The sequence below is a fragment of the Micrasema longulum genome, unplaced genomic scaffold (assembly GCF_059751315.1).
Source record: "Micrasema longulum isolate JH-2025_06_02 unplaced genomic scaffold, ASM5975131v1 h1tg000909l, whole genome shotgun sequence".
Lineage (NCBI taxonomy): Eukaryota > Metazoa > Arthropoda > Insecta > Trichoptera > Brachycentridae > Micrasema > Micrasema longulum.
In genome coordinates, this window is record NW_028278100.1 from 136,592 (window position 1) to 162,240 (window position 25,649).

Below are 25,649 nucleotides of genomic sequence, written 5' to 3' on the forward strand. Positions count from 1 at the left end.
CGAAGAGTCTGAGGGATTGATGATAGCTGATAGATGGCCAACACATATTCTTGATTAAATTGTTATTTTATTTTTCGTTAATTCAATTTTAAAGATCGTTTATTATGTAACCACTTTTCTAATACTGTTTTTAATTGTTTTTTTCATTGTTTGTTTTCATTTTAAATACATTCATCACCTTCTGCGTTTTTGACTAGTAATATGATATATTTTTCAATGTCTTAGAACGGTGTTTTTTTTTTAATAATATATAATATAATATATTTAAAATATTTGCGTTCTAATAATTTACAAAAATATTTAATTTTGAGGGTCATTTTCAACGAGTTGTAAATAACTCACTATTAGAAAATGGGAACCAAGTTGGGGTAGAGCGGGATTCGAACCACGGATCTTTGAACCGTTAAGTTGAGGCACTAACCACGGGACCACAACCCGATTCAACCTACCCGTGTTACTAATCCTAGTTAGACAGTCAAAGATACTTTATATTATTGTTTTAAATATGTGTATATAATACGATTAATGAAATCATGCGAGTAAATAAGCTCAAAGAGAAATCATAATTTCTAATTATTTAAACTGGTAGTTTTTTTATCTTTTGTGATCCGTTAAAAAAATTAATAACTTACGTTATTTTAGCATATTATCGATATTTATGTACACATATAAAAATAAGAAAACTAATGGCAGATCGCATGCATTCATAGAAATTAATTTACAAGCATATACACTCCGGAACGTGCCTGTGGGCCAGTGGAGTAGCAACATCCACAAATAAAAATAAAGTTATTTTGAATGTACCGTACCTATTGTATAAACATTTTTGTAAACTATGTATTTGTATTTTTTATTGGATTAAATAAATAAATAAATATTTTCGCCGAGAATATACAACCGAATAGCTATAAAAGGAGGAGTTTAAAGTTTTTGTTTCATATTATTCGAACACTGAATTCAATAAATTTGATTAGGTACTGTCAAATTAAACTTTAGAATGATGCGCCGGATCATCGGCAGCGGAACTGCGCGTGGATAGTTCGCTGTCCTACATACTGCTACGGCTGACTGACTTCAGCTAGAACTAGACATCAATGCCGTCATTACCATTAGCATTGCTTATGCTGTATAACACGTGCTCGAAAAATTTGGTGTTTTTCAACAAAATCTTCATAAAATTTCATAATCGTAATTTCGCACAAGTCTCCAAAAGACCATCTTTCAACAAGCAAAACCGTTATCGCGGCAACACGGCTTATTATTTTCATTTGGCGGTCAAGCGGTAGCAAAAGCGTTCGTACGCTAATGATAAAACCTAAAAAGAAACTAGAAAAAGCTAATTATTAAAAACGCTTACCAAGTGTAAATGGAAGGAAGATATTTATTTAAAAGACACTCTGAATCAACCTGAAATATTTTTTTTAATGTCCTAAAAAAAATTGGAATAGGTCACTAATTTGTCCGGGAGTAAAATATACAAGAATTGTTCTGAAAAAATTTGAAAACATTTATGTGAATTATTTTGACAATTTTATTTGCATCCTTACAAAATTTATCAAAAAAGCTCATTGGTACTGTCATATCGGACAAAAATATCGAGGCTTTACTGACAGAATGCATTAAGTCATTAAATCAAGTTGCGGGATAATCGCTTTTAAAGCTTTTTTTATTATTTCAACACATTATTTTTCCCACAATTTTATTTTATTTTAATTTCTTTTAAAGCTTTAAAAGAGTGATCTTTTTTCTAGGCAAAGCATAAATTTTGAAATCAACATCTTACACCTATATTTCAAAATATTTTAAATATACAAAGACTATTATTAATATTTAAAGCATTAACTTTGTGGTCAAACATTTTAATAAATGTTTTTAAATATTTGTATATAACCACTTACCGACTTTTCTATGTCTACCGGTTTTGAGACGGGTACGTCCATATATATTTAATAACATTTATATAAAGACTGTTGGCTTAATGCATTCTGTCAGTATAGCCTCGATGCATTTCAAATATTTTTATATTACAAATTTAATGCTATTCCTAGAACAAAGATTACTCGTTAAAAGCTTTAAAAGAAATGAAAATAAAATCAAATTGTTGGAGAAATAATGCGTTAAAAGAATAAAAAAAGCAACAATGTTTGATTATGTCCAAATGCTTGCAGACTGGCTGGATTTCCTCCCTAGGGAGTTGTTCATATTTAAATTTATTTTAACAGAGGGGAAAGGATGAATCTCACCCACGTGATAAAAGTTTCAGCTCTTTTACAGCCTAGACTTCCAAATTTCTTCTCGAAAACTTTTTCCCTCTCTGTTTCGAGGGCGTTGCCTAGTAGGTGATTTGGTTCAGCCGGATGAATCTAACCAACGTGATAAAGGTTTCAGCTCTTTCACTTCACAAAAGTCAACAGATGGAAGAGTTGAGGAAATGTGGATGTTCAAACATGGGCAGAATGGTGAATGTTACACAGTGTGTAAAGTGGCCACTTAAACCAGCCAATGACAGGTCATAAGCCCTGTAAATGCCTAGACTTCCAAATTTCTTCTCGAAAACTTTTTCCCTCTCTGTTGAAATAAATTTAAGAATAAAAAAAGCTTTAAATGCGACTATCCCGCAACTTGATTTAATGACTTAATGCATTCTGTCAGTAAAGCCTCGATATATATCGTATATAGAAGTAGGCACTATGCCGGTGGTTCCCTTTCCACCTCAGCCACTACCATTACCACCACCGGTACTCGGTCATAACATAACCCGAGAGAAACGAGTTCGCTGCGAGCAGAGCCGGTATAGGCGGGGAAATTTCAATGCATCATTTTTACAGACCTTAATGTTCCTCAATGTTACCTCAATGTTCAATCAATTTGATATTATGTGGAGATAGTCGTAAGGAGTTGCCATCTGAGAAACTATTTTAGATTTTTTCGTTTAGGCGTTATTATTAATTTAATCACCATACGCAATGATTTAAAACCAGCGAATAACATAAATAAATTATTAGCCCTGCGAACGCCAGCTTCCCTTCTCAAAAATAATTTATCCGTTTATTTTGATACATGCAATTCGGATGTAATAAATTTAGAAGCGTTTAATCCTTTAAATTTCTTAGGGTGGCCCTGATGAGAAGACGGATGCTGAGCATCTCGCACTACGGTGTATCGGAGGCTGGAAGTCACTCATCAGGTTTCGTGGAACATTATTTCATGAATACGTGAATGACTTTTTCTTGTTGGAGAATGCTAATTTTATTGCGAATATTAAAACCTGTCTTGACGTTCGTCATATTTTAGATATTCGAGTGATCAGTAAATAACTGCTATCGTTTCAGGTTTTTCACTCATCCTAATAAAATTTAATGGCATAATTACCAAAATAAACGAGTCAAACCTACAAATAACAATAATTCTATACCCTTTTATGTTATTCTTTTAGCAATAAATATCTGAATTAATAATATAAATAATTAACTAGCACGAAATAAATGTGCAACGTAGGAATAAAAATGTGAGAAGCGGGAAATCAAATATCAGATCTTATGTTTAATTTGATTCATTTCATTTTGTATTTATGCAGTGTCGGAAAAATTTAGTATTTTTGCAAAGTGTACAAATAATCCTCAAACCAACTTATAAACAAACAGGAAAAAAGCATCTCACGTCAGCCTTCCGTCAATCGTCAAACGCATTTCCGGCAATAAATACTTAAGTACTTAATACCGTTAGCAATAATTACCATTATAAACACGTCTATAAATAATGATTATTCATTTCTAAACGGAACATAAATAAATTTCGGTTAAACTTGTTTCTGACGCAGTGTATACTGTCTACGTATGAGATGTCATATAATTTTATATTTGGTATGAAATCACATCATAAACAAACAAAAAAAGGAATAAATGCACATCACATTAAAATTACCTTGAAAATTAAAACAAGGAAAAAACTGTCATATTTGGCAAATAAAATATACTATATTTAAAAATGAATGTTGGTTAGTCCGCGATAAACTAAAAAACTGCCTGACACAAACCGACGAATCTATCACGTTGATTTGCAAATCGCTTGGTACTTGGTACATTACCGATTTCCGCTGCGAAATGCGTGAATCTTGCGAGCCGCACGAAGACACCTCGCGGGCCACATGTGGCCCGCGGGCGGCTGGTTGCCGACCGCTGATTAAGAGACACAATATCTATATCATTGGCGGCTTCCGTGGTGTAGTGGTCAAGACGCTCGACTCATACACGGAAGGTTCCGGGTTCGATTCCCGGTGAGAACACAAAAAAATTAATGTGATTTTTCTCAAGCCTGGGTGTTCTGTGATGTAATTCACAACTGTAATTGGGCCTCCTGGCCTGTTGTGCAAATAAATAAATAAATCATTTGCTGTTACATTACAATTGGCAATCAAAATATTTTGTATATCTTAAATTAATTACCTCTTTTTGTACCAATCCATAAGGGTTTATTTAATAACCTGTCGATTGGTTTAAAGAAAAGAAAAATTATATGTATTTATTATTTTACAATTTTCGTAAAAAAAAAATAATAGATCATAATGTTCCCTCACTGGGGTGGGGTGTCCCGTGCCGAGGGAAACATTTTACAATAAGTATAATGAAACATGCCTTAAATTAGTATGTTTTTAAAAAATCGCAATAATAGTAATAAAAAATATAAATAAATTTTGTCTTACCGAAATATTCATTTCTACTATCAATATACATATTCGCTGAAATAGGTCTGTTATAAACGTACCAAATACCATTTGCAACAATATTTAATGTATATTGTCTATTCAGAAAGCGAAGACTTGTATAGCGGTGATAATATAATTAATAGTTGCGATGAAACGAATAATCACGCATTCGTTGTCTCTGTGAAACGAAAATGGCTAACACAAGCTTTCAAGGACAAGCGGTAATCTCAAGACGATCACTTCTATCTGCAAAGGAGTATCAGCAGAAATGTCCGTAATTATTAACAATAGAGATGTTCTTTATGCACTCAAACAAAAAACTGGTGAAACAACCTTTGTGACGAGTGATATAGGTTTCTTCTGAGAAGCGTGTCAATTTTGCAGTTATTCAAACAAATCTATATAACCCAATACCTATCTGTTGAAACGAAATATTTATTTAAAAGGTTTTTTTTTACATTGGAATATTAGTACCTGAATCGTAAGACTGATCATCTTACCTGCATGTAGGAAAAAAGATCGAGATACGCTACGAATTCCCTACCATTCTCACCAATCCCTATACATCGTTCGGTGCGGAAACGGAATGACGATGATATCCTAATACGTTTTTAGTCGACAACATAAACATACACTCGTATGTCTGAGAACAAAACATATTGAAACTCAAAAAAAAAAAGATACATTTAGGTTTTTAACTTTTAAAAATACGAGTAGGTACAATTATATTTTTAAATTATAATATACATTTGTGGGTCATGGTTCTCCTACAAACAATGTATATTATTGGACGATATTATTCGTTTACTAGAAGCTGGATTTGAAATGCTTAAAATTTCATTTGTTTCAAAACGAATTTATTTTTCAAAGACGAATCAAGAAATTCTTATAAATTTCCCCACAACTATTGGTTCTTACGATTCTTAATTTAAGAGATGGGGGTCAGCGCTATGCAAGCTCCTGACGTCACTGCGACCTGTGAAGATCTATTGTGACGGGTCTCTATAAATAGTTCTCGCCCTCCAAGCCCAGGTCTATAAAGAGCCTTGTGGAAGGCGAGAGTTTACATTTAGCTCAATCTCCCCCTTCAAGCCTAGATCCGTAAAGTATCGGACTATTTGGCGGGGAGCGAACTCTTTAACATCCTCAGGTTTAACCAGTGGTCCCCCGAGGATGAGGCTCCTTTTATGGTGCAAAGCATCACACTCACATAAAATGTGTATAGGCGTTTCCTTATCTATTATTAGCTAACTATAACAACTAAACTTTGTCAGTGAAAATGATTAGCGGAACTTAATTGTAATTTTTTTATGTAAATTAAAGACTAGTGATACTAAAATCCACAAATTTGAAATAACCATAGATTTCGCGATTTCTTCGAGACTGGTATCTTTACTACTACTACTACTACTCTCTCTATCTTTACTATAAAGTTAAATTTATTTATACAAAATCAATAAGGATAAATATATCAAAACTATAAAGTGCTAATTTAATTTAATTACTGGTTATTCTGAATTTGTGGATTTTAGTATCACTAGTCGTTTATTCCCATAGTAAATATATTTCAAGAAATATCGGTCCGCACTTTGAAAAAAATCTAACTCAGGTACAACTAACTCCGACCTTTAAGTTGATAAACAATGTTCAACTAAATATCATTTCGCGTTGAAAATGCATTGTGACGTCACAAATAGCGTTTAATAAAACAAGAATATTTTTTGTTTAAAATTCATAAGCGTTTGTGTAGCTATTTAATGAAAAGTTTTCATTAATTATTTCATAATAATTATACAATCTATGCAAAGCGACAGAAAGCGCGTTGGAACAAAAATATTTTGGGTTGATTCAAATGAACTTAATGATCGTAAAATAATATTTACAAAAAAACTAAATACAATTTTTAAATTCATAGAGGAAAATCATTATACAACAGGTGAAAAAATTACAAGCAGAACGCATCTTACAACCGAATGAGGCAACGGTATTTTTTAGTTTAAAAATTGTATAGTCACTTAACATTATTTTGACGTAATGATGTCCTCAATTCGATTCCGTTTTCGGTTGGCACCTGAAGCGCAAGAATGATCACCTAACTCTCATGTAACAAGAATGATAAAGCTCATCATCATCATCATTCCCTTTCCGCACCTAATGGTGCATAGGGTACTGTATTGGTCCACCAATCGCAGCGTATCTTGATTATTTTTATAAATGAAGGTAAGATGATCATCCTTACGCTTTAAACATCAGTCCAGAGGCTATGAAACAATCTAAAAAAACACATGTTTAAATAAATAGATCATGTCAACCATGTTAGGAATCGAACCCGAAACTTTTTGCATGGTAGACAAACGCGCTGACCATTCGCACGACTGTCAATCACGTTCATGCATAAAGTTTTTTCCATCTTATTAAAAATTTGTATTTAAAATCTACATATTATTTGCATTTAATGTGAGTTTTATTAATATCGTTATCAATTAAGTGTTATATAAAATAAAATATATGTGCTTAGATCGAAATGTTCAACCATTAATAATTTTAACAATGCAGATAATCTATATTTATATATGAGGCAATGTTCGTATGTGTGTCCCCAATAGACTGAATAACTACTGAACCGCTCCTAACTTTTTTTCTACTTAAAATAGATTTAAGATTTTAAATGCTATAAATATGTTCATGGAAAAGCTCACAATTTTGCTAAAAACTGCACGTTAATCGGTCCAGTAGTTATTCAGTGTATACTAACATTGCCTTTAATATACATATATAGATAATTGGAGTTCCATCTAGCATGACAATAGTAAACTTTTCACCAATTTCTAGTAGACAGAGTGAATTTCTTTGATTTTCACGCCAATCAAAAAAAAGTTATGGCACCTTTTTACAAATTTAATATTGTAACTATGTCGGTGAATTTAATTACGAAATATCGCTACCGTGCCAAACATTATCATATAATATTGTGCAAACTGTGTGTACTTACTTCGTGTATCCAATTTGTAAGCACAAAAACGTTTTCAAAAAACTTTTCAAAAGATTCAAAACGATCGAACTATTGAGAAAAGCTTAGAGAAAAATTACAACTGTCACTGGTGCGATTGGCGAACTAATTAATTTGGAAATATAATTATTCTTTTGTTTATGATTCGCGCCGCGTTCGAATTTAGTACCGTTTCAAAAAGCGACCGCGAATTGCGTTCGAGTAGTGTTGTCCCACGGCCGACAGATGACTACTGACTGCAATCGGCAGTTAGTGAACAAACTGAACTACCTGTGACTGACAGAGTTAGTGGTAAGTAGTAGTGCTCTTCGCGACACATATACTTACACCATACATTATGTACACATTAGACATACGTGAATATACAAACTTCGTGACACTTTTATTTACGGGATTGGATTAGATTCGCGAGGTAAGTTACCTTCGTACATCAATATTTTCACGACGTGCTACGTAGATTGTAGCTGTTAAGGCGTTATGATAAAATAATCCCTTTACGAGTTTATTATTTTCAACGTCGGTACCCAAAAACTACCATAATGATATATGTATATAATATTATCCATAGAATTAATTAAAAATAGTCCAGAAACCGCTTACGTGCATCAAACAGAAGGTGACTAAACTACTCTTAACACAGTAGTTGTATGTTTTGATCCATTATTTTCTTTGTAGACGTCGCTTCCGATTTTAATTCAACTATGCCGTGTTGTGTTCTTTTAAAGTGTAGAAATACTGCTAGGATCTTATAGAAACAGGATGCAATCACATTTCATGCGTAATTAGCAAATGAATGTGTATGTAGCAAATGCATGACTTAAAAATTTAATTATTTTTCCATCTGTCAGATTGTCGAAGAAACAAAATGAATATTTCGTTAGTGTTGCCAGGGTAGTAAATTTGTTAACCCTACTTTGCTCTTCTAATGAGAGAACTAATAAAAATTAGATCTCGGATTAAACAACTCTATCGTGGACATTTGACCGACATTATCTTTAAAACATCAAATATTATTTACCATGATAGAAAAATATCCGTTTTATTTGAAATAAAATGTGTTTTATATTTTAAGTTTACAGTTCATTAATTCAATTACTCTTATTAAATGACCCTTTACTTATCAACTCTGTTGTGTCAATCAATATTTAAGCGTGTACAATAAAATTTTAGAGAAATTAAGAGATCGTTTTTTTTTACCTTATATTTGTGTTATAATTATATTTTTCCCATCGTGCAACTTTACGCGGTGACATCACGAATGCGCGCGGCGAAAGTGGGGAATAGTGGGGGAATTATTGGACACAGTCTGATGTATTCAAATGAGATTCTACGCTCCTTCTGGACTATTCTTAATTCAATGATATTATCTTTATACCTATATATAATTTCTCTGTACGTATGATGTTACTGAACTCCTTCTAAACGGCTTAACCGATTTACGTGCGGTTTTCAGAAAAATACAGATCTTTGCGCTGTACGTGTTCGTAGATATTAAAATCTTCAATCTAATGGGTAAAAAAGAAGTGAGGAGCATAAATGTTTTATTCATCGATCCACCAGGGTTGCATTCGAGGAGAATTCTTTTACAAAAAAATGGAAAGATGTCGTTTTTTTGTGTATTAAAAAAGTTTGTTTTTGAATGTTTACAAATAGCATTTGTTTTTTGTGGATCTTAATCAGATTCTTTCCTTAAATTCCTTATAATTTCTACCCATTTGTTTATTTTTACTGGATTTTTGGTAATACTAAAATAAAATTCAATTCAATACATTTTTGAAAATCGTTTTCCTACATAAGTACACCCCTCTGTTGGTGAAAAAACCGGAGTTTGACGTTTGCAAAAAGAATGCCATATTTAAAAAATATATATTTTTTATGTTTTGGAATTCAACAAGTACCTAGGTACCTACTTAAATCCAATATTTGAATATTAACAATTTTTAGTTTTGGAATTTAATCACAAACAATTACCTAGGTACCAACCTACTTTTCAATGAAAAGATTTTTTCCAAGCTTATAGCAGGCAAGCCAACGTTCGGGCAGGACAATGTCTGTCGGGTCCGCTAGTAGATTATATTATTGTGAAGTATCTATACAATACCTACCTTAAATCATAAAATGTATGTTTATCTTCATCTTGGATCTGGCTGAGCCATATTAGATGGAGACTAACTTACTAACCAGAATATTTATTTTCAAATGCACTTGTTTTATATACTCGTAGACAGATTCCGCGGCCATTAATAGGTTTGTATATGCAATAAATTCAAAAAGAAAAAATATTAATACGTTTTTTTAACCCTTGCTTGTTGTTCGTTGTTTTTTTTTATTTTTACTGTCAAACTAAGCAATTGTATTGTTATATAAAAAAAATGTATTGTTTTATAATCGCTATGATTTTTTAAAGTTCTGTAATTTATTTTATTTGGGATTTTTACAGCTATTTACATTTTTTTTTTAAAGTTGAAATATAATACTAGAGCTAATTAAAAAAATCCACTGTTAATCTAATAATACATAATACATGAGAAAAGAGTTTATAAAATTGTATGTGTGCGACGTTCGTATTCATGTATGTGTATATTAATGTGTATGAATGAATGTGTGAGGATGTGTTTGTGTCGGTACGTAAATAAAAAAAGTAATTTAAAACGTGTATAGGAGAGAACTAGGTAAGAGTTTTGACCATAAAGAAAATAATAATAAAAATAAATAGTTTATACCTACTTTCGAAACCTTTTAAAAAATATTTTTCTCAAGTAATGTTATGTTTTGATTGTATTTAAAAAAAATTATAGTAAGTGTCAAAACCTTATTCTGAATAAAGCATTTTAATTTAAAATTTAATCAGTACATATTTCAACGAGTCCCATTTAACACAGTAGGTAACCAAACACAAGATGCAGTGCATACAATGTATTGTTAATAAACAAGGTAGGTATTGAACATACATATTATGTGCACCTACATTGTATATATATATATATATATATATAAATAGATATAAAATATAAGAATGATAGAATTCGAATGATAAAAATCAGGCGTCACAAACAGTTGGCCCGCTTCATAATTATTTAAACATTACTCCACCCACGACGTCACTAGTTGTCGTCGGTGAGTCGTCCTGACTTGGCTTCCCGGAATCTTTATCAGCAAAAACTTGTGACATATTTCAAAGTAATTCATTTTTATAATTTTTTTCATGCGTTTTTGAGAAAGACAGACAGTTAAATGCTCTAATTTTTACCCCATGTAAGAAAACATTTTTTATATCCAATTTTCCGTAGCATTGAACTTCCTCACTAGGTTACTAGAAACATATTAATAGCTGGGGCACTTTGTGGGTATTTTCTGTGAAAAAATGATTACGGGAAATCCAAAATACCCGTATATTTAATCCATTATTTTTTTGTTTATTTGTTTGATTTGATTTTATTGTGGAATATGCATATTTTTTCTTGCTGTTTAAATATTAATTCTAATATTTACTTATGATATTTAAAATTATAGTGCCTTTCCAAAAAATAACTCTTGGGCTTGAAAAGTTATTATATTCATATTTAGAATTTTTAACTAATTATAATTGAGGAAGAATTACGTTTCTTAAGTTAATTCTCTAATTGGGTTATGTCTTGTATTTTCTAAAACTCGATAAAGAATGAGCATAGAATTTAAGTTTCGAAGGTATAAGTATTTAAATAATTAGGGTAATCCAATTTCATTTGGAGTTAGAAATAATTAATTTGCCAAGTATCTGTGTGACCCTTGGTGCAACGTGAAACAATGTGTGTTCAAAAATTGCAATCGTATGCGTTAGTAGTCTGGAACCATTTTGACGAATGAATGAGCATAGAATTTAAGTTTCGAAGGTATAAGTATTTAAATGATTACGGTAATCCAATTTCATTCGGAGTTAAAAATAATTTATTTCCATAAGTAGTCTGGAACCATTTTGACGAATTTTTTTTCCCACGTGCGGGTGATGTGCCCTTAAGATCACATCTCTCTCCATTCAATTCCATCTTTGAAAAAAATTGTATTCGTCGTCATGTAATGTAGGTATACAATAGTTTCCCAAAAAATTTCAGAGATAGAGATGACAAGAAGAAGAAAAGAGAAGGCTTATGGCCTGTCATTGATTGGTTTGACTGATCACTTTACATACTATGAAAGTAAATGAGGGTATTAGAACCAAACTTAGAAATCTCCATTAAAGGAGGTTACTGAGATATTTGCGAAAAACTTTGAAACAAGACTTGTGAGATTTCTATTTATACTTCACTAACACAATGGAGAATGCTAAGTTTGCGGTTTGAAGAAGTATAATTGAAATCTGTTTTTGCAAGATTTAGAGACGGTTTTGAATTACGCTATTATTTAGGTAGATAGATCAAAACCAACCGGTCCAAGAAGTTTAAAAATTGGAAAATTGATTCCCAGCGTTGTCTAGTATGTGAAATAATTTTATCAGATGAATCTCTTGACAACAATAAAGGTTTCAACTCTTTAACTTTACTAAAATTAACAGATGGAAGAATTGAAGAAATATGGATGTTCAAACACAGGCAAAATGGTGAATGTTACACAGTGTGTAAAGTGGCCACTTAAACCAGCCAATGACAGGTCATAAGCTCTGTAAATGCCTAGACTTCTATATTCCCTTCTCTAAAATGTTCTCCATCCTTGTTGTCATTTGTTAACCTTAATGACTCCCTAGAAGGTGAAATCCAGTCTTCTGTCTACAAACATTTGGACAAACTCAAAATATTGTAATAAGTGTATAATGTTTATCTTTCATCTCATTAGTTAAAAAAAGAATACTGATTTAATTATAAAGGATTTTACAATGTTAATGAAAAAATGATGGGCAGAACAAAAACAAATAAAATTACTTTTGTGTAATTTTATTTAAAGTAAATTCATTATAAAATACATTTATTTTGGAAAAAGGGCACAGTTTTAAGTACGAAATATGAATTAATCTAATATTTTAAAGAAATATTCAACTTCCAACAATCCATCTTCGGGTAAGTCACTGCAGTGAACTCCATTTTGAAGCCGATTTCTCCCGAATTTGGCTCTCAGAGTAGTGGGTCTTAATTGGCGAGCAATATCCTGTAATATCCAATTTGATACTATAAATTTGTGAAACCAGTTAAAATATTACACATTAACAAATTAATAGGTAAATACTTTCTACATTATAAAATTTATATATCCAGCATTTATATTATTTATTTTATTTATTTATTCATATTTTTTATCTTACAAACTATAATCAATAATAAAAATAATGTGACCTCACTGGGGTTACCCGTGCCGAGGACACTTAATTTACTTTTTTTTTTAAATATTTTTACATATAAGAATAAACAAAGAAGACTAACTTAATAAACAGAGATAATTAACAAAATGTTCAGACAGTTTTAAACACAACGTATTTATGTTTATAATTAATATATGAACATCTATATTATTCGCTTCTCCCCTGCAGAAGTAAGCAACCATTTGTTTTTTTTTCTACGTTTTATTTTTTAAGATTTTAGTCGTTCTAAAAAAATATTTTAATGTGCCAATATGTCTTCTTTCTCATACTGATCATCGTGGTTTCGGATGTGACAGGGTTTAAAGAACACCTTGTATATTATTATGGAGCATTAAGATAAAGACTTATGGCAATAAAGGCAAACGTTTCTTCTTATGGAATTTTTTTTTGTGAACAGCTTAAAGATAGGCTGATACTCAATAACTTTGTCAAGATATTCATGATAAATAATCTAGTCAATAAATGAAGGTTCAAATTCATGATTATAACATTACTTTCGTTATCAACATAATACAGCACAACACTTAGTGCCGTGCCAGTTGAAAACAATCTACTTGACCGATATTGTAAAATATTGATATAATTACACATTTAAAATATGAAAATATTTCGGATTTTATTTCAAAGATGTAGCTTAGTAGTGTTTTATTATCTTAGTACTTAGTATTTAATTTTTTATATACTTACATTCTATATAGTACAATTACAGTCTTCATGTTGCATAATTTATAAAAATATATTGTTTGCACCGCATGTTTATGATTATATGTTTTGTTTATGGATTGTCTCATTCGCCCAAACCAATATTGAATCACCTGCTTCACAAACGTATAGTTTATATTATGTTTTTGTTCTTTTATTGAGTGTTTCATAAAATAAATATTATAGGTATACAGAATTGAAATATAAACATAAATACGTAGTGTTTAAAACTGTCTGATGTATATTCTATTACATCTATTTTATGGAGACTGAGAGACTCCAATAGAGACGTGAATAAAGCTTGGATTCCAGCCCACTCAGGTATCAGGGGAAACGAGCGAGTCGACGAACTGGCAAGAGAGGCTTTGTCAAGCGGTTTACCTCCTTCCTTCTTCCATTCGCAGATTTCAGACTTGTCCCTTCTATTCATAAAACAGGCTAGACATCATTGGGATGTCTAACGGACTGAAAGCAGCAAAACTAAGGGTTCCTACTATAGAAGCTTGCAAAATCATATCCCTTCTCAACCCTGGTTTAAGTCTGCAAAATTATCTAAAAGATTGGTATCTAACATTTGCAGGTTAATAATTTAACACTGCTGCGCTAACAGTCTCTTGTTCAAAATTAACGTAGTTCAGAGTCCATGGTGTGAGTGTGGCCAAGACTTGGAAACGCCCGACCACATACTTTTTGGCTGCCCAATAACGGAAGCACATAAGAATTATTTTTAACTTACAAACATAAATTTTTCCATAAATGTCGCTTCTCTCCTATCCTCACTAACCCCCGAAGTGATTCATCACATAGGAAGATTTCTGAGTGAGAATAGTGTGAACTTTTAGGAGGCTTCTATTTAATTTTTTTATTTATCCTTTTGTACATAGTGTTAATAGTACATTGAAGATCCCGGTCTACATCAAATCATTTATGTGGATGGCAGAAATCATCCTTCATAAGATGAATTGCCAAAAAAAATAAAAATATTGTTACGTGTCCTCGGCACGGGTAACAGGGAGGTCATATTATTTTTATTATTTATAATGTGGAAAAAATGAATTAATAAAATGAAATAAACACAAAATATTTTAATTTCTGAGACAGTTTTAAAAAGTTGTAAAAAACGGTGGAAATATTAAAATAAAGTTCTTTGATCTGGAGTCCGTGGGACCACAACTCAAAACATGGATGAAAAGTACGAGCTTCAAAGGCAGTAAAATATAAAAATACAGTAGATCAAATAAAAAATATATATGTATACATATTGCATTTCCAAAAAGAAAAAGAAATAGAAAGTGCAGATAGAAAATGGAAGCAATAGTATATAAAAACTTAAAACTTCATACCGGATCAGTCGGCCCAACCAGTTTTCTAAACTCGACGGGAGTATTCGTGTCAGGGGGGCCCACTATCTCAAGGGCTATACATGGACCCGATGTCAATTCCACAACCATTCCCTAGTGGAAAAATAAATACATGTGTCTATATTACATACTCATATTAATGTATGATACACTTTGGGAAATGGCTAAATGCTACTACACACAGAAAAGGGGTTAAACTTTTTATTACGAGCCAATGAAATTCATAATGTTATGAATTAATTTATAATTTTATTTTTGTATTATTAATGTATACATATAAAGTAGTAAAACATAGCACAACCATACATGTAAAGATCCATCTTTATGGAATTATATCCTGTTTACCTACCCCTATAGCCTTGATAATAAAAACGAAATGCCGAATCATAAAACAAACCATATAATCGGGAACAACTCCTTTGTACACTTCATAGAATTCAGCGGCATTTGCATTTTCCATATAGACCATCTTCATAGCAGTAATATTGTATCCTTCATCAGCGATAGTTCTCAGTACCGTACCGAGGTTTCCTTCTCTAAGTACGTGAGGTTTCACAATGCAGCATGTACAGTTGGTGAATGTAGCTGTTGCCGGGGGACCGAGAGACTTCAATTTGCCAGTTGGGAAGAAATATGACAGCTCCTGTATTCAGTGGTTATAAGAAAACTCAGGATAAGACAAATGAAAAATATTAATAGAAATAAGAGCGGTGCTTTTTAATTCATTTTGTTGAAAGTGATTGATGATTTTAGAACACGATAGAACACATGCTCAGGAAGAATATCAGCGTAATATGTAACTAATGCCAATACAAAAAAAAACAGGTGTTTCCTTCAGAGCGTATTTACATTAAACAAAACCTTGTAACTAAATTTATTGAAACAGAGAGGGGAATATGGAAGTCTAGACATTAATAGGGCTTATGACCTGTCATTGGCTGGTTTAAGGGGCCACTTTACACACTGTGTAACATGCACCATTCTGCCTATGTTTAAACATCAGTGTTTCCTCAACTCTTCCATCTGTTGATTTATGTGAAGTAAAAGAGCTGAAATATTTATCATGTGCGTGAGATTCATCCGGCTAAACCATTTAACCTACTAGGCAACGCCTGAAAACTATTTTCCAATTTTTATACTTCTTCTGACACCAGTTAGTTTCATCAACAATGTTTTGAGTATGTCTAAATGTTTGTAGAAAGGCTGTATTTCCTTCCAGGAAGTTATTTAGATCTAAATTTATTGCAACAGAGGGAAAACATTTTTGAGACTTCCATATCCCCTTCTCAAAAATGTTTTCCCTCTGAGTTGGAATAATTTTTTAATATTTTTGTTTACTTATAAATCATTTTACTTATAACATAAAACTCAGAGGAATTTACAGAGGAATATGAAGACTTCAAAAGTTCCTCTATTGTAATTTAGATCCTAAATAACTCCTAGGTAGGAAATCCAGCCTGTTTACAAACATTCATACTCAAAACATTGTTGAAAAACTTATAATTTGTCATTTTTATAAAAGAAATAACAAAAAAAATATTGAAATTTATCATCATTCCCTTTCCACATCAATGGTGCATAGGGCACTGCATTGGTATAAGAATTGCAGCATATCTTAATCATGTTTGTTACATGTTACATTGATATTACATAATCATATTATAATAAAAATACTTATATAGTTTTGCGAATGTGTCTGGTTGTAGAAGTCGAGGAAGGCCGAGAAAGACATGGCATGATCAAGTACAACAAATTCTTGAAAGTGGTCATGTGAAAAGTCGGAATAATCGACGTGCGTGCATGAGAAGATGTATGAATGTGAAGGAAGCAAAGGAAGTGTGCCAGGACAGAGTGGTGTGGCGTTCTATCCTCTCTGCCTACCCCTCTGGGGAAATGGCGTGATGGTTAGTTAGTTAGTTAGTTAGTTATATAGTTTTATTCCACTTTTATTTATAAATTTTTACCGGGTTTCGTCGTGACCGACATCGTCAGACTGGTGGGAGACTTAACAAATTTCTATGTTATACAGGGTGTTCTTTAAACCCTGTCACATCCGAAACCACTTGTATACAGGATGTTCATTAAACCCTGTCACATCCGAAACCACGGTGATTAGTATGGGCAAGAAGACATATTAACATATTTAAAACAATATTTAGGTCCAAGAAATTAAAAAAAAAAAATTATTTAAAAAACAAATGGTTGCTTACTTCTTGCAGGGGAGAAGTGAGGGGAGCGAGCGAAGAATCAGACTCCCCCCTTCCCCCTCCTCGTTTCTCCCCTGCAGTTTGCTTTTTTTTATATTTTAAATTTTATTTGTTCTAAAAAAATTAATTAATGTGCCAATATGTCTTCTTGCTCATACTGGTCATCGTGGTTTCGGATGTGACAGGGTTTAATGAACATCCTGTATACAAGTGCAAGCAGGGGTTGTAAATTATGATTTTATATAATTATGGAAATAAAAAAGTTTAAATTAAAATCATTTAAACATAGGTAATAACAATTATAAGAATATAAGTTTTGTTTGAATGTATATAATAAAAACTGGTGTAAATTATATAATTTTATGAAGTTTTATAATGAAAATGTGTTAGAATTATATCTATTAAAATTTGACTAAAACTATAACAGGGGCCGCTGGTTGGTAGTTCCATCGACAGCTATGTCCCCCGGGCCCAAGGTAATTAATATATATAATAAAAGGAAACCCGGTCACTGGTAAAAATTTATAAATAAAAGTGGAATAAAACTATAAACGTATTTTTATTATTATAATTTAAAATGCAGTTCCACCAAGAAATGTCACATATTACAACAGAGATGAAGAACATTTAAGAGAAGGTAATATAGAAGTCCAGGCATCTACAGGGCTTATGACCTGTCAATGGCTGGTTTAAGTGGCCACTTTACACACTGTGTAACATTCACCATTCTGCCTATATTTGAACATCTATATTCCTTCAATTATTTCATCTGTTGATGTTTGTGAAGTTAAAGAGCTGAAACCTTTATTTATGCGGGTGAGATTCATCTAATTGAATTATTTCCCCAGGGAGTTGAATCCAGTCCTTGTCAACAAAAATTTGGACAAACTCAAAATATTGTTGATATATGTTTTTTATTTATTTTTGCATTTAATTTATATAAATCTTTAAAATGCTTTCCTTAACATTCATTCTTATACCAAATAAAGTTCAAAGAATTATGACATTATAAAACTAGTTGTATTTAAAAAATACATACACAAAATTTTAACTCATTTAAATTTTTTTTTAAATAATAATTCTCGTGCAGATAGAGTTGTCTTACTTTCAAGGCATCATCAGCAGTTAATGATCCATACACAGCATTTTGCACTTTATCCGATCCAAATCTTTTCCTCAATGTTCCCGGTTTAGCTAAATCTGGATCTCTGTGCCCCATCTGCTCTATCCACTGATTGATCGCGTTATCTCTAACAAGTTCCATTGTTATAACAGGACCACTAGTTAAATTCTCTAAAATTCCACTAAAATCAATATATTAAAGCTGTTTGTTGAAGTAAAAACATTTTTTAATCAAAATGAAAAAAAAAACACAGCACTTGCACACTGCATCCGAATTACAGGTTTTCTTTATTGAATGACAATATAAATGAGGAAGTTCAGCGCTAAGGGAAATTGTTTTTTTTTTCTTAGACGCAGTAAAAATTAGAGCATTTAATTTTACAGCAAAGTTTCTCTAAAATATATGAAAAAATTCATAAAAATGGACCACTTCAAATGATGTCACAAGTTCTCTAAATAGATTTCCGGTTTCCGAGAAGCCAACTCACCAAATTAAAGAATTACAAAACTTTAAAAATCGTAGCAAATGAGACATATTTTTTTTTTAATTTGGCTTACTTAGTTTATTCAATTATATAATAATAAATTATAATTTAACCAACAAATATATTTTTTTTCAAATAACACTGAACTTATAAAGTTTATATTTGAAGCAGTAACTTTGTGGTTATTCATTATAAAAAAATAAATAAAAATAAAGTTGTTTTATGTATTTTATTATAACACTGAACTTTTTCATTCCTGGACTAACAGTATATGTAACCAAATTTTTAAAAAATAAATTAATGTCAGTAAAAAAATAATATAATTATTTATCATGCTTAATAGCAAATAAATTAGGTATTGTCAGATAGTGATTTATATAGAAATTATTGTGAATGATTAAAATTACTGACTTGCATTACTAACTAACTAACTACTCATAAAAACAGTTTCCTGACCAATCAAAAGATGGCTCTGAGCCTGTATTCTAATGGGAAGTTACAATTTATCTTCTATTTTATGTACAAAGTAAAATTCAGTTTTCTGTATGAAATATAGAATATGTTTACATTTTTATTTCTAAACATGTTCAATTACAGAGTACCGAAAAAACACTTGGAATTTTCATACAAATATACACATTTTTGTACATAATATCGATGTTACTTTATACCATTTTGATATGTACCGATGAAGATAGTATTTGTTATTGCGGCCCTGGTTATTATAACAGATTGAATAAATGTTGCAGCCATTTGACCTTATTGAATATCAGGGAAAAAACAAAGGAAATATAAAGACAGAAATCAGAAAATTAAAAAATAATACAAATAAATTCTAAAATCTGTGAAAGAAATAAGATAAACAGATAAAATTAAAATTTGGTATCTCGACAATGTTGAACAGCAAAATTTAAAAAATTATCTATACAAAACAAAAAAAAACATTCATCGGAAATAATTCTTCCCTAAATAAGTAGTAGTGAATGACTTAGTGAAATTTCAGAAGAAAAGAAACTTTAGATTATTATAAGTTCTTATAATAATCCAAAGGTATAAATCGCCTCCTGTTGCATCTCTTAATAATTAAAATATTTTTTTAATATTTAGGTGTTTCACATACTTAACTTCCTGGTCTTCCCTTAATTTTTCAAAAGCCTGCAATGCTCCGTCTTTAGTTAAAACAGTCATTCGCATTTGCATAATTCTGAACTTTTTTTCTTCTATGGTTTTAATTATTTCTCCCACTTTGTCGTTAGACATTGGCTTAATCATTGCAAATGTTCTACAAGTTAATCAAAGATACTTTTTATAAAACATTTATCAATCAAATGTAGTGTTTTGCAGCGTCGTAGCTAGGGTCATGAGCGCCCCTAGCAAGATTATAATTTTGCCCATCAAGATTTTTTCTAGGAAGAGAAAGAGAAAAGAAGGCTCTGGGTCTGCAAAGCGCGCCCACCTGAGGGTTGCGCCCCTGATAGCCGCCCACTTGGTCAGCCCCTAACTACGACGCTGGTGTTTTTGGTGGAACTGGTGCTGGTGGAACTATTTAACAATGTTCTTCAATTAATTAACTAATGAGATATTTTTTCAATTATAATAACAAAAATACGTACAGTTTTATTCTACTTTTATTTATAATTTTTACCAGTGACCTGGTTACGTTGTGACCAACATCGTCAGACTGGTTGTCTGACTTGGCTGTATGTCGGTAGTGACGAAATCCGATCACTGGTAAAAATTATAAATAAAAGTGGAATAAAACCACATACGTATTTTTATTATTGTAATTAAAATGCAGTTCCACCAAGAAATGCCAGTAGAAAAACTCAATCTAAATATTTTTTCATTGGTAAAATGCCTTGAGAATTATGTTTTCATATCTGAATCATTATATTATCACCTACATCACAGATGTTTAAATTAAAAATAAATATTTGGAAGCCACCTTAGCATGATTATTTTTTTTAAAACTGATTAAGCTTCTTTGACTTTAATGGACTTTATTATCTGATGGGTAAAACGAAGCAATGAGAAACCTTTCCATCAAAATCATTGACTAAGTTAATCTTGTTATTAATATGTTTCACTTACAGAATATAATAGTAGCTTATTCTATTCACAAAATATATAAGAATGACAAATGCTACATTATGTTCAAGATCAAACTTTCTGTTAGTTGGAATTATTTACAGGAAGATTATACCATATTGTAACAATTGAAAAACACAATAGCGATGTATCAGCTAGTGAAATAAAAAAAATGACAAACCTTTCTATAGACTTGACCAATTTTCTTCTGGTGTCTTCGCATGCAAAGTCATTTATATTTATTAAACGACCAAATACTCTGACGGATCCACCGATGTAAAAATCTTTCAATGTAATATCATCAATTAGAGTTCTTTTTAGGAACGTTCTGTTGTTTTTCACATCAAATAAACTAATAGAACCATCGTGAGGGAAAAAATGAACCAGAAATTGTTTGGTAATGGAAATTTCTGGATCCAACCACTCTCCAACAAATGAGTATTTATCGCGAGGATCATGCTCCTCCTAAAACAAGAAAACCCTAATCATACAAAGGTATGTATATTTTATCGGTCATTTTACATAATTTCATCTTTGTATGATCACTTTATTTATTAACTAGATAATATAACTACACTAAAGAGAAATGGAGAAAAAAAGATAAATTTATATGTTATAAACATGTACTGTAAATGATGAAAAAGTTTGTTAAATAAACGTGTAGTATTCAAATTTACCATTTTTACAACGCCAGTTGTTTGCCGGTATCTAAGGAACGTCAAACTTCAAAACAAAGCATGTCAGGAAACATAAAAATAAAATATATAGAAAACTTAAGTAGGAACTCTCAAAATCTATCCCATTGTTAACACCATTAACAAAGAATTAGAATATTTTTTTTATTTATTATTGTTTATTTATGTTGCATCAAAAAAAGACAACGGCACTATTATATTGTGATGTTTACTGAACTCTTCATTTTTTATTTTAATTTAACAATGACTTAGGTTTATTAATATATGCATTATTGATAAAATAATAACTAGTTGGGATACAAAATATATTTTAACATAGCTGCTACTAATATGTTTTTATATGTAAATAAGAAGGACAAATCTCTATTGAGCTATATTTCCCTCGGGAGTTTAAATATTTATGTTTTAAAAAAATTGACATACCTGCTGAAAATACTTTAGAATCCTAAAACACAATCATCATCATAATATAATTTGCACCTCAATTATGCATAAGGCACTACATTGGTACATTAATAGCAGTGCATATTGATCATTTTTTGTTACTGATGTCAACATTATCAGTCTTAAACTCAGGTTCGGGAGCAGTGGTGTAGTCGGGCCGGAGCGGCGCTCCGGCATTTTTTATCTGAATGGAGTGGTGCGGCGCTCCAAAGGAACAAATATTACGTTTCAAAAAAAACTATTTAAGTCTTTTCAAACAATTTGAAATAATAACCAACGTATTTATTGCCGATAACCGGCAAAAGGCTAAACATGTGTCATTGCACATTGCACATGTTGCCATCCCATTTATTCAAAACAGGAACGGAAGAATTTGAACTAGGTACCACCTAATTTGATGATTCTTTTGAAAGATTTTTGCCAGTGATAAAAAATTTGAGTTTATACTGCTTTAAAGTGTTTGTGTTTTATTGACCTACCAATTATGTGAAAAAGCTGTCTTGAAACACAACTATTCATCTCTTAATTCTAATATGTTAATCTTACTGAAGCAATTCGATAGTAATAAAATTCATTTTGTAAACTACGAAATACATAATTATATATTAAAGTTATAATTGTCAGAACCTAAAATGACTTTTGTCCCTCTAGATTGCTCAAAGTAATACTGTGCAGCATCTAACGATTGAATTTGAGGGCTAACGTCAAATGCGGGAATATAAAATGGAATGATTAGTCTTATTTATTTCATTTATTTTTTTATTTTATAGAAACATACTTCTTCACACTGCGCGCTCTTGCACCATTCTACCCTATTAATGCTGTGTCCTACACCACGAAGTGCAGAGGAGAAAATGATGATAAAAAGTAAATAAAAAATAATCATCATAATAATTCCCTTTCCGCACTTATGGTGCATAGGGCACTGTATTGGTACTACAATCGCAGCGTACCTTGATATTTTTTGTTACATGGAGATAAGATGATCAGTCTTACGCTTCAAGTACCAGTCCAGGGACTATGAAATATTCTGGTATGAAAACACCCTTTCAAATAAATATTTCATATAAACCATGTCGGGAATCGAACCCGAGACCTCTCACGTGGTAGGCAAACACGCTGACCATTACACAACGTGGCCGACATAGGAAAAATAATGGGTGCAATAAAAATCAATCGTGCCTACTATGCATGTCGTGCCGTGTGAATTTGTACGATCCACCTTAATTAAACCTCTGACTTAGAATAGGTGGTTACCTACCTACGTCCAATCTTTGCCGCCATTAGATGCAATATATTTTAACTATTTTATTTTATACTAGCGGATCCGACAGACGTTGTCCTGCCCGAATGTTGGCAAAAGACTTTTCATTGATAAGTAAGTTAGGTACTTGTTTGTGATTAAATTCCAAAACTAAAAATTGTCAATATTAAAAAAAAAAAAATCAGTTGGTACTTGTTTATGGTTGAATTCCGAAACATAAAATATTTTTTTTTTTCAAATATGTCATTTTTTTGCAAACGTCAAACTCCGGTCGTTTCACCAACAAAGGGGTGTACTTATGTAGGAATACGATTTTTTTTAATGTATTGAATTTAATATTATTTTAGTGTTACCAAAAATCAAATAAGGAGAAATAAATGGGTAGAAATTATAAGGAATGAATCTGATTGCGATCCACAAAAAACAAATACTGTTTGTAAACATTAAAAAAAACTTTTTTATCCACGAAAAAACAACATCTTTCCATTTATTTGCAAATGCATTCTCCTCGAATGCAACCCTGGTAGATCCTTGAATAAAACATTTATGCTCCTAACTTTTTTAGTACATATTCGATTGAAGATTTTAATATCTACGAACACGCACAGCGCAAAGATCTATATTTCTCTGAAAACCGCACGTAAATTGGTTAAGCCGTTTAGGAGGAGTACGGTGACATCACACGTACAGAGGAATTATATATATATAAAGATTCAACGTAGATGCATACTAGAAAGCATACAATTTGAAGTTATTCGTCGATACATTTTCGAATGATTATATATCTTCAATTACACAGGATGTTCTTTAAACCCTGTCACATCCGAAACCACGATGATCAGTATGAGCATGAAGACATATTGGCACATTAAAATAATTTTTTGAACGACTAAAATCTTAAAAAATAAAAGATAAATAAAAAACAAATGGTTACTTACTCATGTAGGGGAGAAACGAGGAGGATGAGGGGGAGCCTGATACACTGTCAACCGCACAGCCGCGCCCCCCTCGCTTCTCCCCTGCAGAAGTAAGCAACCATTTATTTCTTTTAAATATATTTTTTTTTTATTTTCTTCGTTCTAATGACTTTTTTTATTATGCTAATATGTCTTCTTGCCCATACCGATCATCGTAGTTTCAGATGTGACAGGGTTTAAAGAACACCCTGTAGAGTTGCACAAAATAGATAGAATCACATTTGTCATTGTTTTTTTTTTATTTCTTCTACAATATACAGTTTACAATGCAATGAAAAATAAGTTGTACGTGTATACTTATAAACTAAGATTTATTTCCAAGAGATTATTCGCAAAAGTATAGAGAGTATCATGAAAAATGACAATTTTGTTTTTTAGGCAGTATATATTATATTCCGAACACATCCGGGCCATAGGTGTGTGGTATGTATCATTACTTGAAAACAAAGGCAGTTTAAATATGTCCCGATGTCTGAGTGTTCTCAATCCCGTATTTATTTGTATGCAATATAAATAATAAAGTAAACAGAGAAAACTCGCCTATCTAGGCCATATCATGCGCGGAGACAAATATGCGCTTCTACAGCTGGTCATGATGGGGAGGATCGAGGGAAAGCGGTGGAGTTGAGAGACGACAGATGTCCTGGCTGAGAAACATCCGTGACTGGACGGGAGTGCGCGGGGTTGAGGCGCTGTTCCAGTTGGCGCAGGACCGGAATGCCTACTCTAGAGTGATCGCCAACGTCGGGGAGACCTGATATGGCACAGAAAGAAGAAGATAAATAATAGACTTGATATATTTACATATACGGCCTACTAACATTACATATTCAATACCCAATACTTATTTTTTTATTTTTTTTATTTAAATAATATAATAATACATTTTTACAATTTTTTTAAAATTTCAATTGTTATATTTTTACTAAAGCTAAAATCCCACCATGCCACTTTCTGTAGCTTGTTAGTGGATATTATATTTATACTAACTTATGTACTATTATTTAGATTTATAAAAACAATGAATAACAGATATAAATTAACAGCCGGAAAGATCAGAATATACATGTATATATATAAAAATACAAATAATAATATGTAAAAAAAAAAAATACAAGAAAATATATGAAAAAGTAAAATATTTACACATAAACTACTATTTATATATAAACTTCTGATCGAATAGCCACTCTCTATTTTGCTATTGTTACAATGTGAGTTAAATTAAGGTTCTTTCGGCAATAAATTAAAAATGCTAGA

The 25,649-nt window shown here is 31.5% G+C and overlaps 2 protein-coding genes across 2 annotated transcripts in view; both read right to left on the bottom strand.

Moving 5' to 3' along the window:
- The window catches only part of LOC148278219 (uncharacterized), a 55,790-nt gene extending 47,835 nt beyond the window's left edge, over positions 1–7,955 (bottom strand). The window contains exon 1 of the mRNA XM_088231747.1: positions 7,698–7,955. The gene's annotated coding sequence lies outside the window, so the exon portion shown is untranslated. The remainder of the gene's footprint in view (positions 1–7,697) is intronic.
- A 4,655-nt stretch (positions 7,956–12,610) lies between these two features.
- nmdyn-D7 (nucleoside diphosphate kinase homolog 7) lies at positions 12,611–21,727 on the bottom strand. The gene is made up of 7 exons (XM_088231745.1): positions 21,687–21,727; positions 21,191–21,474; positions 20,042–20,203; positions 18,420–18,618; positions 15,505–15,750; positions 15,090–15,200; positions 12,611–12,833 (listed from the first exon to the last, which is right to left on the bottom strand). Exons 1-7 carry the CDS (start codon positions 21,687–21,689, stop codon positions 12,696–12,698), a joined length of 1,143 nt encoding a protein of 380 aa, XP_088087871.1. The 5' UTR covers positions 21,690–21,727; the 3' UTR covers positions 12,611–12,695.
- Positions 21,728–25,649: the final 3,922 nt, after the last annotated feature.